The 15,999-nt window shown below is 41.8% G+C and overlaps 1 protein-coding gene and 1 long non-coding RNA gene across 9 annotated transcripts in view; one reads left to right on the forward strand and one right to left on the reverse strand.

The window, feature by feature from the left end:
• Window positions 1-15,999, forward strand: part of SMG6 (SMG6 nonsense mediated mRNA decay factor) — a 238,058-nt gene that overhangs the window by 47,635 nt on the left and 174,424 nt on the right. For all 8 annotated transcript variants that reach the window (XR_013354056.1, XR_013354057.1, XM_077851718.1 and 5 more), the window contains 2 exons: window positions 4,368-4,429; window positions 11,227-11,372. Coding sequence is in view for 6 of the 8 variants with exons in the window: in XM_077851718.1 (XP_077707844.1) it covers window positions 4,368-4,429; window positions 11,227-11,372 (208 nt within the window). In the remaining 2 variants the exon portion in view is untranslated. The remainder of the gene's footprint in view (window positions 1-4,367; window positions 4,430-11,226; window positions 11,373-15,999) is intronic.
• On the reverse strand, window positions 13,682-15,067 carry LOC144285926 (uncharacterized). Its single transcript, XR_013354064.1, has 2 exons — window positions 14,827-15,067; window positions 13,682-14,113 (listed from the first exon to the last, which is right to left on the reverse strand). It is a non-coding gene; the product is annotated as an uncharacterized LOC144285926 (long non-coding RNA).

Raw genomic sequence — 15,999 nt, forward strand, 5'->3', positions numbered from 1 at the left:
CTGAAAGTCCTGGACATTTACTAACAGGTACCATTGAAATTTGGGTTTCCACCTATGTCGGCTCCTATCTAAGAGAATAGATCCCCCTTTTTAAAACATAACAAAGTTATGGGTTTTTTTGTTGTTGTTTGTTTTTTTAATATTTGGCATATCTGTAGAGGTGCTCCACATGGATAAATTAAGAGAATGAGAGAATGATAATTTATGCTCCCCACAACACTGTAAAAATGCACACTGGCATTTCTTTTAGTACTGAGTACTCTTACTATCTTTAAAATGATTCACTTCTCAGAAATTCAATTTTCCACACAGGTATTCAGAAGGAGGAGCAGCTGTTTAGGAATTGAAATTGGGCATATTTTGGAATTCTTACCTCCTGTGTTGTATTGCTGCCTCTAAGCAGCTTCTTCTTTGCTCCATAGTTCACAAAGTACTTAGGCAGTTCTGGCTGACAGTTAACCAGGGCTTACATAAAATATTTACTCCTCAAAATGCTTTACTTTGTATTATTTTGTTTTATTCTTTTTAAGCTCTTGAGTTAGATGGTGGTGGAGATTTTTTTTTTTATTTTATTTATTTTATGATAGTCATCAGAGAGAGAGAGAGGCAGAGACACAGGCAGAGGGAGAAGCAGGCTCCATGCACCGGGAGCCCGATGTGGGATTCGATCCAGGGTCTCCAGGATCGCGCCCTGGGCCAAAGGCAGGCGCCAAACCGCTGCGCCACCCAGGGATCCCGGCGGTGGAGATTCTAATTTTATAGTTGAGTAACAACCCACACCATTTCACTCATAATTCCATTGTTAATGGCAGGACAGACTTTATTGTGAGGATCCAGAAACCTACCCATCTAGCTATTGCCATTAGTGTCTTTTTGGGTCATTGCTTTAGATGGTTTATAAAAGACTCAAGAGTCCATTGTGAATTGATTTTGGACTTGAACTGAAGAGTCAAGAGCCTTAATAACTCTCATATTGGCTGTCAGGGTATACCCAAGAAGCATTTTTAGTTTTTGGTGAACAGTATGTAAATATGTGAGGAAGATCTGGAGGCAGATAGTCTCACCATTCAAAGAGTAACATTTCTTTCTGTACCCTAGTGAGACCATTGTATTGTTAAGAACCAAAAGTTGCCAAAATGGAAGCCGTTACCGGGTGATGTGTTAGAGAGGGAGGAAGCTTAGACTAAAACTTTCCTACTATGGACTTGGTATCAGTTGTTTTCCAAAAATTTTCCTGGAGTACTAGCTGACTTCATATTCTTACATGCAGTGTTGCTTCGGCCCATTTGATCAATGTAGAATAAATCTCTTTCTTCAATAGAATAGGCCTTACCTCTCTCTATTGTGTATCTGCATTTTTAACTGTTTTCTGACTTGAAGTATTGTTGATGACTTTAAAGAGAAACTATGTTTAGAGTGACAGATACTTTCAGACTAAAAATAAAACAGTGGTTCTTACTAACCAAGGTCAGGGAGAATGTGTGTACAGTTTGAAAAAGTTCCCTAAGATTTCCTTCACTTTCACTAGTTGAAAAACAATGCATTGAAATCCACTTTCTGCTAAATACAGTTGAAATATAATAATGACAAATATAAACTGAGGTAGTTAAGTGGACTTCATTTATTGCCCTAAGTGAAGGGTATTTGGGAAATATGGATAGAACTACAGTATTTTTTTTTTAAGACTGTTTATTTAGAGGTTGAGCTGGGAGGAGGCACAGAGGGAGAGGGAGAGAAAGAATCTCCAGCAGACTCCATGCTGAGCATAGAGCCTGATGCAGGGCTTGATTCCATGATCTTGAGATCTTGGCCTGAGCCAAAATCAAGAGTGGAAGCCCACCCTGCTGAGCCAACCAAGCTCCCTGATAGAACCACAGTATTAAGAAAGCTTCTCAGTGCTCTTAATTTTAACCAAAGAGATATTGTGGGTTGTACAGTATGAGTTTCCTACCTCATGGGAAAACTTAAAAGTAAAACTGAAGTGCTTTTTAGTTACTCTTACTCCCTCATTATCCCTTCCTTTATGTATGGTCTCATCAGTTCTCTTCCTGAGATACTTGTAGTACAGGGGAAGAAAAACTTTTTTTGAAATTGGAATACCTGGGTTCCAGTTCTAATTCTTCATTTGCTGGTTTAAACTGTTTAAATTTCTGAGCTGCCTTGGGCCTTAGAGAATGGTAATTAGCTTGGATGAGGGGAGTTAGTATCGTTCTGTGCCTACCAGAGTACCCTATATGTGTAAGTATAACCAGCATTCCTCCTGGTTATTCTCAGCTGTGAGAAAGGGATAATTGAGCAAAAATAGGAATAGAGAGAGAAGATAATACATTTTTACCTTTTTATTTTATTCTACATTTTTATCTTGGAAAAATTTTATATCTATAGAAAAGTTGTAATAATCCAAGGAATTCTGCATATCCTTTACCCAGATTCTTCAGTTGTTAACATTTTACCACTTGCTTTGTCATTCATTGGGAGAGAGAATGTTCAGCTAAGAGCTGAGTGTTTATAGCATGTCAGGCATGTTTTTACTTGCCTTATGTCATACACCAATCCATTAACATATAGGTGCTGTTATTTCTTTCTGTTGTGTAGAAAGAAAAACTTAGGGAGGTTAGATCAGTTGCCTGATATTCTACAGCAGGTAAATGGCAGGGGTTTGATAAAGTCCATGTTTTTCGCCACCTTCCTTTACTAGTGGAGCTAGAAACTTGCATTCTAGCCCAGGTTTTGCCACTAACAGTGATATGGTCATTGGCAGTTTATTTCACAGCGGTTCCTTTGTTTTCCAGCAATTTTCCTCCTTTTCATGGAACCCAGTGTCCCTGGTCAAGAGTCACCTCACTGTAGAGACAGGTTACCATCAATGAAGTACCTTAAGCTTTTTTGCTATGTGAATCAATGCTCGATCTATTATTGCTGATTAAATATAATTTAAGCAAGAAAAGAGACTAAAGCTTGTATAGAGTTTGCTGTTGAAGTTATGGTGAGGTGTGAATACATTTCTTTACCCACACCTAGTTTCCATATGAAATACATAGAGCTGCCATGATTTAATTGGTGTTCTCTTTTGCAAGAGGGTAAACCAGAAGAGTTTGTCCTGTTGGGCAAAGTATCCAGGGTTTCTGGCCTATTCCTTGCTCTGAGCACTCCCCTGAGATCAAGATACTTGACTCCTCTTTCTATTTGGCTAGAGGGCCCTGAGCATTTTGGTTCTAGGAAACTGGAGAAGGTGACAACAAGGTTTGGTCTTTAGATTACCTCCACTTTTTTTTTTAGTTGAATTCCTCCCCCCCCCCCCCTTTGGTTTGATCAGAGGAATCTTTCCCCTTGGTTTTGATAGAAGCATTTTCTGGAACCTTGAACTGAAGATTTTAAATTTGGTAGCTCATGAGCTAGATGTGGCTGGGAAATGCGTGTTTTTGGCTTGCCTAATGTCTAAATTTTTTCCATTTGTAGCCAACATTTAAAAGGCAGAGAGACGGTTTCGCATAAAACCTAGCTTTTGGCTTTTCTTTAAAAGAGGAAGGGGAGAAGAGATGATGGTCTCTAGGCTTCCGAAGAGCAGAACTAGAGTGGAACAAGCAGTGAGCACTACTGTCTCTGGTAGCCTATTTTGTACCTGGTCCCTGTAGACTTTTGAATTTTCAGCTCTAGACCTAGAGCTTGAATTTTTTTTTAATAATTTTTTTAAAAGATTTATTTATTTATTCATGAGAGACACAGAAAGAGAGAGAGAGGCAGAAACACAGGCAGAGGGAGAAGCAGGCTCCATGTAGGGAGCCCGACGTGGGACTCGATCCCAGGTCTCCAGGATCACGCCCTCGGCTGAAGGCAGCGCTAAACCGCTGAGCCATCGGGGCTGCTGTAGAGCTTGAATTTTTGTCCTAAAAGCTGGAGAAGTACAATTTGATGAGTTAGCTAGTGCTGAGTTACTTTATTGGTGGTTACAATAGTCCTGCTTTCTTGGGTAGGTAGAAAAATAGCTTATAAATAAGATTAGGGACTTACAAAATTAAAGTATTTTCCCTATCTTTATCTCTGTTTCATTTCCATCATTGTGGGGCCAGAGTGACTGACTCCTGGATCAGAGAGCTGCCATCACTTCATTCCCTGCACACAGACACCACTGCCAGCAGAGGGTGCTGTCCACTCACCGAGCCTGCGTCATGTTGGCTCAGCTGATCAGCTGCTGTTGGGCATGTGCCCTGGGTCTGTGTGAGACTTTGGGCATGTTCATTTGGTTCCCATCTCTAGTGCCCACCCCTTAGACCCTGGCCAGGTTATTGTGTCACTAGGGACTCTGTTCAGTAACAGGAAACTGGGGAAAGTTTAATTGTTTTCTCCTCTCTCTTTTTCCCATGCAGCTGAACAAAAGGTTCATCCTCAGTTTTCTCCATGCCCATGGGAAGCTGTTTACCCGGATTGGGTAAGTGTGCAGGATGTTTATTTTATTTTCCTACATTACAAGTCATTTTGGAATTTAATATTGTTAGCAACTAGACTGTGTTTGTAACTGAGGGCACAGGGTGTGAATTCTTAGAGGCCTCCACCTTCTCTTCACTCACTCTGCTCGTGAAGTTTGGGAAATACTATTCCGCATCTGTCTGTCTCTTCTTTCTCTACTAAAGCCCCTTTTTAAACACCCCCCCCCCCCTTCTAATCGCTTTGGTTTCTCTTTCCTCTGCCTTCCAGCTCAGCCCCTAGTGAGCTCCTTAAGGAAGTCATACTCAGTCCCTGGTTACAGCTGCCAGGAGTCCTCCTTGGGGAGAATGGTATCCACTAATTGTCCCTTAAAGTGAAGAGTAACATTTTCTCTTTCTTCTGAACTATACTCCTTTCTCCTCTGCTCAGGTTCCTGCACCGTATTGCTGATATCTTAATGCTAAGAGGTTTCTTTGGTTCCCCATCCGCCATGGATTTACATAGAAATCTCAGGGAAGGTGGTATGTGCAAAACCCTGTTACTTCCCATTAAATCCCTAGAAAGATGATGTTTTGATGTATCAAACAAGATCATGTTTTGGTGGATCAGAGTTTTTCCTCACTGTATAAAACTAGTGATTGATCTTATAGCCTGATGAATGCCTGCACACCACAATAGAGGTGTATGCTAATGCTTCTGTAGTCTAGGAGATGAATAAGTGGCAGTACTCTCTGATAGGGCTTCTACTGTGTTTTCATATTTTCTCAGTTGGAGGTTTTATCATGAGCTACACTTGAAGGTGATATCTTTTGGATTATAGATTGTTGTTAGTGTTTCCCTCACCTTCTGTCATAGCCTTCTATCTGTAATGCTCTAGAAGGTTTCCTTAGTGGGAGAAGCTAAAAGGCTTTGTCCTTCAGGAATCCCTGTTCCATGGATGATGAACCAGAAAGCATGCTTAGTACATACTCATTTGTCATCAGCCTGGGCAAGAGTGACAGTGATGGCTAGCACAGGGGTAGTCTTGATTTTGAAATCGCTTGGGAAACTTGAAGTAGTGCCAACTGATGCATCTCTATTAGGAGAACTAAGTGTAAAGTAACTAACTTGGGGAAAGGAAATCAGGTGTGTCAGTAGCTCCTCCCTTCTCCCCACCCTCCCTGTAAGCTCTAACCTGGAGTTTTTACTCAAAATAGTTCCTATTTTGAGTAAAAATGGATAAACTAAAATAGATAAACTAAAAATAGATACACTATTGTATCCCTAGTGCCTGGCACACAGTAGGTACTCAGTAAAATATTTGCTGTATGAATGAGTAAATCATTACAAGAAATGGATAGACTATGAAAGACTAGAAAGAAGGATCTAGTGTTCTAGTAGGTTATAGTAGACCCAGGCCAATCACTAGTGGGTCATGTAAAGCTGAAGTTACAAGATGGGCAAGATAATATCAATGTCATTTCATATAATCACATCACAGCAAGAAACAACTATTATGCTGCGCTTAAAATAGGAACTATGGCTCCTTTTTTTATCATCTTTTTTCTCAGATTTTTATCATAATTTTCTCATTTTTTCTCTCAAAAAAAAAAAATCTTTCTTACTACCTTCCTGCCTTTCTACTCTGTATTTCTCTCCTTTTTTCCTTTTCCTGTGTTCTGTCCATTTTCACGTACTGTGGTATTCTGAGTCAGTATTTTTCTACCGTTATATCATTGGTATTTTTGAGCCTTAATCATTCTTTGTTGTTGGAGGCTGTCCTGTGCTTTGTAGGATGTTTAACAGCATCCCAGGCTTCCACACACTACATGCCTGTAGTATCCCTTCCTCTCCTTACCAGTCATGACAATTACAAATGTCATCAGACAATGCCAAATGTTCCCTGGGAGGCAAAATTGCTCTGCATTGGGAACTACTGCTCTTTTAGAGATTTGGGGGGCTAAAGAAGTTATAAACTTGGTCTAGAATGTGGAAATATTTTACAATATATTTTTGTCAAGTTTAAGTATTAGGTAGAATCTTACTTTTGTTCCCTTTAAAAATTCACATAGATACATAGATTTTGGAGGAACTTTGGGAAAGAACCACAATAATGACTAAAAAGCTAGAAAATTATTTCTGAGAGGAAAAATTAATCTTAACAAAATTAAGATAAGGGGCACCTGGCTGACTCAGTTGGGGGGGGGGGGCGTGCAACTCTTGATCTCAAGGTTGTAGGTTCAAGCCCCATCCTGGGTATAGAGATTGCTTAAAAATAAAATCTTAGACACACAAGAACAAGAAATTAAGGTTAAAAAAAGGTCTCTTTAGAGGTACCCTGTGTGGTACCCTGTGTTTAAAAGAGTCAACCAGATAGTTTTTATTTCTATAGAATGACAGCAAGAGAAAATAGGCTTATATTATAGCTAAAGAGATTTTGGGATAGGTGTAAGAAAATTTCACAGAGGGAACATGTTTGGGAATTTTCTTCTCTGGAAGGCTTTAAAAAGGAATAGATAATCTCATTTGTCAGAAGTGGTTTGCTGTGGTCCAGGACATCTTCCATTCCTGCATATAGCATATTCTGTTGGCAAAAAGATAAGGCATAGGCCAGTCTAGTTTCACCTTCATAAAAAATGAGTTACAGTTGTGTTCACATGAGGAAAATATATGTAAATTCTAGGCACTCTAGCCCCTTGGTAAGTATTCTTCTTGTGCTCTCCTGGAGGGAAAAGAATTGAGCCCCCATATTTATTCTGGAAGGCAGAAACAGCAGTAACTTCTATTGGGGGAAAAAAAAAGTAATAGTAGTCTGTAAGACTAGAAAAACAGCCCAAGCCACACACAACAACATGGACTGTTGCCTAATTACCGAGAAGATGTGAAATGTGGGAGGCGTTGAAAACGAATTAAGAGTGAGGAGATTGTAATGGGGAGCAGCTGAAGACACATCCACTGTCCCGCCTGCCTTTTGGGAAAAGCCCCGGGTTGCATTGCTCTCTGGGCTTGTGCCTCCTCTGTGCCAGGTGTTCCAAATTGCGTCTGTACCCACTTGAATGCCTACTGCATGCAACACAAGTCTCCCTCAGTGTCCAGTGAAAAAGAGGTTCAGAGCAAAAGATGGAATTGGGTGCCGGAAAGAGTTTGTTTTTCACCTCTGACTAATTATAAGACCTCGAGAGGGAACAAGTAAAAGCCTCTTTGGGCTTCAGTTTCCATATCAGCAGTTTAAATAGATGATGTCCAAGGTCCATTCCGGTCCTTATGTCCTGTAGCACTATGATTTTTTTCTCCTCTGTATCCTGTCACATGATTTAGTTGTGTTTGTTTTTGTTTAGCTACTGGATTTCTCCTGTCTTGTTCAGTTTTTAAAAATGAAGAAGTTGAAAAAATTTAGGAAGCCTGATTCTTTTCTGCAGAGAATGTCATCTAGCCCAGCTGTGTTCCTCAGCATCTGAGAGGTTGGGTCCTGTCCCGTTAGTCACTGTCTGAGTCACTCCCACTCCTAGTTTAGGTCCTGGTGTTGTCCGAAAGACTGGTTTCTTGAAACTGCCATTCAAATGAGACAAGGTGTCTCTAGAGATCACTTCAGAAAGCAGTCACTTAAGTCTGCAAAAGGCTTATCCTGAAAATGATTGTATCTTCTGCAATTTTTAAGGATAGGGACAGAATCCTCTCAGGCTCAGGCAGAGAATTCATTCGGGAGTTCCGTATAGCTCCCACAGATGCTTGCTTTCCTGGTGAGAGGCAGATCAGACCTGTGCTTGAACTCCACTGAAGAGACTGGGAAACCGGCAGCCTGGAGACTTGATTTGTGACGAATACAGTCATTTTGCTTCCCATTATTGCCTTGGTTAAAGTTACCACTTTAGTTTTTACTTGCTTGCTTAGTCACGCTATTTGCACAGCTTCAAGTTCTCTTAGAATTCAAAGACTGATATATTTATTTTGGTCTTTGAATTGTGAAAAATGCAATGTTTATGTCTTGATTTATTTTTAAAATTATAAAAGTTTTAAATACAAAAGCCAGACATATTCATTGTAGGGAAAATCTACTTACTTCTAAATCTACAGTACTCATTGTAAAATATTAAGAAAACCCAGCAAAAGAAGAAATAAAAAATTACCCATCTTCTCACTCTCCAGAGATAACTTCTTCACACTTAACACTTGATGTATATTTTTATCTTTTTTATCTATACATATCATAAATTTATTTTTACAAATATGCATAACAAATGATATTAAACTACTTTGTTTTCATTTAATATATATTGAACTTTTCCCCCACGTGATTAAAAATCTAATACAACTTTTAAAAACAGAATCTGAGCACTGGGTGTTATATATGCTCCAATATAACTGATGAATCACTAAATTCTGCCTCTGAAACTAATAATACACTATATGTTAATTAACTTGAGTTTAAATGAAAAATTAAAAAGAAATAATATTCAATTTTATGGATGTGCCATCTTAATGATCTGTGATTATTGGGCATTTGAGGCTGCTTCAATTTTTTTTTGGTTATAAATTACCATCTTTTTATACTTTCCTCCTCTGCTACTACTGCTGTTACTTCTTTTATAATTTTATAAAACTTTAAACATAAATTTTACATTGTTTTTATTTCCATTTTAGTATAATTTTTATTCTGTAATATTGAGTGGAGCAAAGAGAAAGACGTAAAACTACTTACAGGTAGTTTGAGGCCCGAATGCTGATTTTGTCACTAAAACTGGGAAGCAGAAACCCCATTACTGAGCTCTGAGGAAGGATCTTTTATCTGTGTATCCCTCAGTTATTGCCCAACAAAGCTGCTTTAGTCTGAGTGGATTCATCTTCTCAGAATTGAAGTTAATTCAACATTTATCCTTATATATTTGATTTTTCTTTTGTTTTAATCATGTTGAACTAGTTGAAAGGCAAAGGGAGGAGCTTTTATTTTTTTTTTAAGTTAAAAAAAAAAGAAAAAAAGATGTGGCTATTTGACCTGATGCTCATTCGAGACTTCAGTCTGACCTGGGGAGTTATTGGAGTCAATTTCCATCCCAGGGAAGAGGCTTCCTCAGACACAGCTTCGAAGCAGGACTGTCCCACGTGACGCTTCCATCATGTCGTTCTGTGCTGGCTCTCCACTGCCTTTCAACGCTGAGACACATGGCTCTGAAACTTGCCCATTGTGACTGCTTTTCAAGCAGAGTGAACACTGCTATTCTCGTAATGAGAAGTGCTAGCCCCCCTCCCCACCTCTGACCAGAAAGAGTGCTGCACAGTGTCAAGATTTAAAATGAAACCTTTGTTATAGCCCATGGGGAAAAATGGATCCATTCCAGCCCCAAACATATCACTCTCTGCCATTCCAAACCTACCAAGTTTTAATGGTTCTGAAACTTTTGGAAGTAAAAACAAGGCTCTTTTTTTTTCCTTGTTTTTTTGTGGAGGGACACTTGAAATGGCACGTTGGGGAAAAAAAATACATGGCATGGCATGTTTTGTGCCAATGAAAATGAGGAGCTCAGCAGAGAAGGGAACTGGAGTATAAACTGTAAATGACCCATAACTGTGGCATGACTCCTGGGTACCCAAAGGTCAGTAATAGGAGTTGCCATCCAAGGGCAGGGAAGGAATATTGCTAAGATGCCAGAAAGCTCTGGAGTTTTTTTCCTAACCTGGGGAGGGTACTACTCAGTGGGGGAAGGGCCAAGGTTCAGGTGAAAACCAAGGTTTAGGACTTGAAACCATTTTGTATCTTTTGAGAAGGATTCCCTTTCCTGTGGCTTTCCAGAAGCTATTTATTAATCCAGCCTGGAGCAGTTCCTCATGCCACCCCCCAGTGTACCACAAGGAGTTTGTTTGTTTGGGGGATGGGGGTAGAGGATGGATAAAAGATATTTTGCTGACCATGAATTGTTCAGCATGGCTCTAAGGCCCATGTGCCTGGTTTCTCTCTCTAGCACCAAGTTTGAATTTGCTTTTTATTTTCTGAGGACTTGAGCTGTGGTTTATTCATGTTGCCAGAGGAGCTCCAGGCATGCACCACTGTTTGGGATCCAGTGGCCACATTTGGCAAGCGGTGGTTTGAATGACCTCTCTTTAGGAGCCCTAGGTCACTGGCGGGATTTCTACCTCCCTACATTACAGACTCTTCCTGTATTGGGAGTGGCAGTTGGCCAGGGCATTAGATTTCCACTGGCCTGAAAACATACAGACCCTGATGAGCAAAGACTTGTGAGAGGGAGGACAGCAACACAGGAAAGACTGAAACAGATCATGGGGGCCCTTGGTCTAAGGTTTCTTTGAGGGGAAGTCTGGGATCCCTAGGTGGAACAATTAGTGCAATAGTACCTAAAAGATAGCAGCAGAACTATGTCTGGTTTCCTGAAGAGAAGCCTTGAGTGAAGACTCTCTAGATTCATGAACCTCTTTTTATAGAATACAGTTTTCATATCAGGGAGTTTGGGGAATATGTATGTTGTAGAGCTTTAAGGAAGTTTGTTCACTATTCACAAAAACTGAATGTTTCAGAGAGAAACTTTGATTTCAGCTTGAATCCAGTGATTGATTACCAGGGGTTAGGAAATAGCATACCAAAGCCTAATAGTTCATAGTGATATATCCAGAGGTTGAGTTGTTTCCATCTCTGATCCCTGATCAATTCTTTCTTTTAAATATGGTCACAACCTTAGGATACCAGGAAGGTTTGTGAAAGAAAATCCCCTAGGCATTAATAGCAGGGTGAGGTGGGGTGAGAATTTGCACGTATGCTCACCAACCGCTCTTGGGCATGTGCCTCCCTGAATGAGCTGGCTGTATTTGCAGGATGGAGACATTCCCTGCGGTGGCTGAGAAAGTCCTCAAGGAATTCCAGGTGCTGCTGCAGCACAGCCCACCTCCTATTGGAAGTACCCGCATGCTGCAGCTTATGACCATCAACATGTTTGCTGTACACAACTCTCAGCTGAAAGGTAAGGAATGGCTGGCGTCTTTATCTACACAGATAAAGCTGAATCTGGCTGCTTTCCAATGCTACTATACCACTACATTCCCCCTTATACACATGCGTGTGTGTATACACACGCACACACACCCCTATCATTGCTTCTCAGATTTTTAATTTACTCTCTGAAATCTGTATGACTCTCTAGTGCTTGGGTGGGATGAAAGGAAGGAATCATGGGTATAGAGCTTAATTTGCAACCCAGAGATGCTGTTGCACATCTGGCCATGCTAAAGCCAGCAGCAAGGCCTCTTGGAGGCTACAGACCCAGAGCCTCTCCCAGGGGAGAAGCATTGCTGAAATGTTTCATTGCAGAGACCATACGCTTGGCAGGGATTGGGAATAGCTGTTTCTGGACTCATGTACCCTGTTTGTTCAGTATGGAAAAGTCTAGTTCCCTATGGGCTATCCCTTGTGGGAGCCTGCCAGGGAGTATGAACAGTGAATTGATGAGCTTTGGTGACTCAGACTGGAAGCACAAAAATCACCAGGCCTAGAATTTGGCTATTATACTGGTGTCCATTTGACATGCTTTTCTGAACACTGGGTTTTTTTGACATGGGGGGGTGGTGGAGGGAGGGGCTGACTGTCAGGATTTTTAAATGTTCTGATGACCAGGTCACTGTTGAAGGATGTTACCAGGATCACTTCCCTCCCCTCCACCCCCCTTAGGTAAGGATGATGTGGTTTGACTTGACAGAAATATGTAGCATGAGGGTGACATTGTTTTGTGTGTTTATTTGGCCCACACAGCCAAAGAATTGTTTCAGAGCATTGACAGAGAGTGTTTGGTCTCAGGACTGGAAGGTTGTTATCTGAAATGCCAAGAAGTGGAAATTATCCTCTGCAGATTCTATTGTAAAACAGACCTGGCCTTTCTGTCGCTAGTTCTCTTGTTGCATCTTTTCTCACTCTGAAGTTGATTTATTTCCCTTCCCATTTGTACTTGGGGGTTATGCCTCAGTTTACTGGTGTTGAAGGTGGAGGATTTCTCCTCTGATGAGTGTATGTGCCACACTTTCCCTTGAAATTTAGCTCCTCCTGGGACTCTCTGTAAGTCCTCTGCTAGTCTGCCTGGGTTTTCAATCATACGTGAATCTTAGAGGATACTCTCCTCTTGTGCTGCCTGCTACAGTGTTTAGAATTCCCAGCAGAAGTCTAGATGCAGAGACTTAGGTGCCTTTTTGAGCTTGGCTAATTATTCCTGAGAATACCTGTGAGGAAGCATGCAATCTTGAGGGGCAGTAGTGGTTTCCAGGAAGGAGGAAATAAAGTTTGTGAAGTGCTGTCATGGTGAGCTATGAAGTCCAAAGGGGAGGGAGATTGATTCGTTCATCATTACTCTGCTGGTTCTCCTAAGTGGGAAGCTCACTGGTCAGAAGATGGGGCCTCCTGTGGTGCCCTCCTATTTATTTGCCTGCCTCCCTGTAACAGCAGGAAACAATTAAAAAGTGAGTTGTCTGTCACAGAACTGTAGCCCCTGCCACAATATCATTCCATCCTCAAGTGACCTGTAGTCTCAGGAGGTGTGAGTGTAAAGGACCTGCAGCTCTTGCCTGTGAAGCATCTGTTGTCAGCAGCTTCTGCTCCATGAAAAGGAATACCTTGGCCTTTTGATAGGCCACCAGTGAGTCCTTTTCTTATAGCTGCTGTTAAGTAAAGGTTAAGAAAATATGGGTAAAAGGAAGGTGAGATGGTGAGAACAGAGAAAGAAGAAAAAAGGTGGTTCTACCGTTTGAGGCCAAGGTTTTTTTTTAGGACTCTTTTCTATCCATGGTTGGTCATAATGAGGACCTGCTAGCTTAGAACGATATGTCAAAGCCTGTGCTTGAGACTACTCATTTCTGGCCCTGTCCTGATGGTTACCTACATGAGGCACCTGGAGCCCAGGGAAGCACGAGCTGAGGTGGTCAGAAGCTCCAAGAATGTTTTAGGGAAAAACAGCCTGGGCCATAGGATATAACACTCTAGTAGGACAGAGAGCTCTTCGGATGTGCTGCCAAGTACCCGGTGTGCAGTTGAGGCGGCTGTCCAGACCCCACTGTGTGGGCTGCCATGGGGAGAGGGGTGAGCAGAGCACTCAGCGGGGCTGGTTGGTGGGAAGATGCACTTTTCCATTTCCCAGCACATGAGTCATCTTCTCTGGGCCCCTGTGCTGTGCTTGCACGGACAGTGGCAAGAAGGGGGTGTTGTGGCTGAGTAGCAGCATCTGTGCCGGGGGTGGAGAGGGAAGGGGGTTGGGGAGAGGGTAAAGATTTAAATCCTTCACTAATCAGCAGCAGTTTGAATCACATTTTTATGAGTAAGGAAGTGATAAATCAGCCCTCAGTGTTCAGCCCCCAAGTCCTGTCAGCTGGTGCCCTTCTGAAGGCTTCTCTCCAGGCCAGTCTGCTTGCTGTCAGAGTCGCCACCCAGCCACAGAACCCTGGCTGTCTGAAACCAGGAAGCAAGGGCCTGATGTTGCCTGGCCCTCCCAGGTGCTTGGGGTCTTGGTGATTTGGCAGTCACTGCGAGTTACAGAACATCTGGACCATCATTTTTCTTTCCATTCTTTCTTGGACATGTCCTACTGGGTGGGTGTTTGCATATGTCAGTTCCTGGACTCTGCGGAGAAGGAATATTCCAGCTTGAAGCAGAGGTGATCTGTGGTCCCTAAGACAGTCGGGATCCTTTCAGTCTGTGCCTGGGCCTTCCTTGTAGATGTGGTACCTAAGGAGTATGATTTGAAGAGCAACAGGGACATCCTTACTAAAAAAGTATGTTATTTGTTGATGCCTTTGATTCATTTTTGTGTGTGTTCAGTGCCAGCCTTTGTATAATTGTTCTTTTTTCAAAATATCAATAGTTCAGGGGTAGAAATGCTACTAACACTATAATGTGATTACTTTTTAAATGTGCTTTCCTCGTGGTCAAGAGAGACATAGAACTATTTAAAAGCATTGGACACTGCACAAGTAAAAATGGAGGAAAAAAACTTAGCTAGTGACAGGTAAAAGGCATCTTTTCCCCTTTCCCAGGTTATAGTTCTACCTGGAGCTCAGGGAGGCAGAAGATATGAGGTCAGATTTGCCCCCCCAGAACACAGGGGAAAATAAATTGAGTTCTGCTACATCATTTAACCAACTAAACTTTCAGGTCTCAGCAGTGATCTCAAAATTCATGGGTTTTGAGGGCCATTGGTGGGGGAAACCTCTATCTCCTCCTCCCATATGGGCCCTTTGCAAAAATTCTACTTTAGTGGAACTCTAGAGTTTGGAATCCTGCACTGAAGTGGTTGGAGACAGATAATTGAGAGATGTTTGGGGGCTCTTAGCAAAGTGCCCAGTATTTACTAGGCACTCAGTAAGTCTGTATTGAATGCATGGATGAAGAAGGCCACAGTTCTGGACAAGCCAGCTCTCACTGAACAGTGTGTTCCTTACCTGGCCCGTATCCAAAATTGTCCTTTGGAGAGTGATGGATGGTGGTGAGATAGGTGGTTCCCAGAGTGATGTCACAATTGGTAATCTCTCTACAACATTCCAGAGCCTGAAGGGAGAAATGGGGCCTTCTCCACGTGCCTCAGTATTTAACACTTCAGTGGCCATCTGATTGGCTGACATGATGCTGGAGGGTGAACTGTTGGTCTAAACCACAGACACTCCAAGAATTTTAATTTTTCAAAAATTCTGTAATTTAAGGAAATAAACTCTAGTTTCTTAAAGAGGAATAATTGAAGCAACGTTTGTGGTAGGGCATCACTGAAACCCATTGCATCCCCCATCTGTGCCCAATTTGCTCCAATCTGGCCACCCCGCCACCCCACCCCCCCTCCCCTTTTTCTCTCTCCCTCTTCCTCTCTCTCTTTTTAAAAAATATGTTTTATAATTCCTAGAATCAAAACCATCTCAGGCACACACTGTTTTATTTTACTGTATTATTGGATTATACTTCCTATAAATCGTTGGATGTTATTCATTGGCCACCACAGGAATAACTTCCCTTTTCTGTGCCCTGGCCCCCTCTTTTTCCTACTCCTTTTCCTCCTCTATCAGTTCATAGACTAGGCCTCCATTTCAGCCTTGTAGAAAAGCCCTGGTGGAAGCAAGAGAACACCCAAGAGATACTTCTGGTGTGTGCCATTGGTGCTCCCTGCTTTTAGGAAGCATTTTGGGGCTGAGATTGAGGTAGGCCTGGACTGGCATTCCTTCTGTTACCATTTATGCTTTCTCTTATGGTTCGTTAGTAATCCTGAATTGCAGGAGGTAGAGGGAGGCCACATGTGTGTCTCCAGAAGGTAAAGAATCACAGCTGTCTACATGGAGCTGACAGTGGTTAACCCAGGTGTTGAGTTGCTTGAGGTGGAGACCTCACACCTTCATGCTGTTGTTGTTTATGATGGTTGACTCTAGGTGAGAAGTTTGATTCACAACCAGAGTTCCTTTGTTTTCCAGCTACAAGTACCTTACAGACCTTGAGTACAGCAATGTTTCTCTATGAAAATTTGCTTCTGGGTCTCTTACCAAAGCAGAATGTATGAAGTGCCTAATCCTCTGCTTGTCAGAACAGTTGTACAGGAAATCCACCTTTCATAAAAGGTTAGGCCTGAGTTTAGC

Source organism: Canis aureus, chromosome 16 (genome assembly GCF_053574225.1).
Source record: "Canis aureus isolate CA01 chromosome 16, VMU_Caureus_v.1.0, whole genome shotgun sequence".
In the NCBI taxonomy this organism is placed as follows: Eukaryota; Metazoa; Chordata; class Mammalia; order Carnivora; family Canidae; genus Canis; species Canis aureus.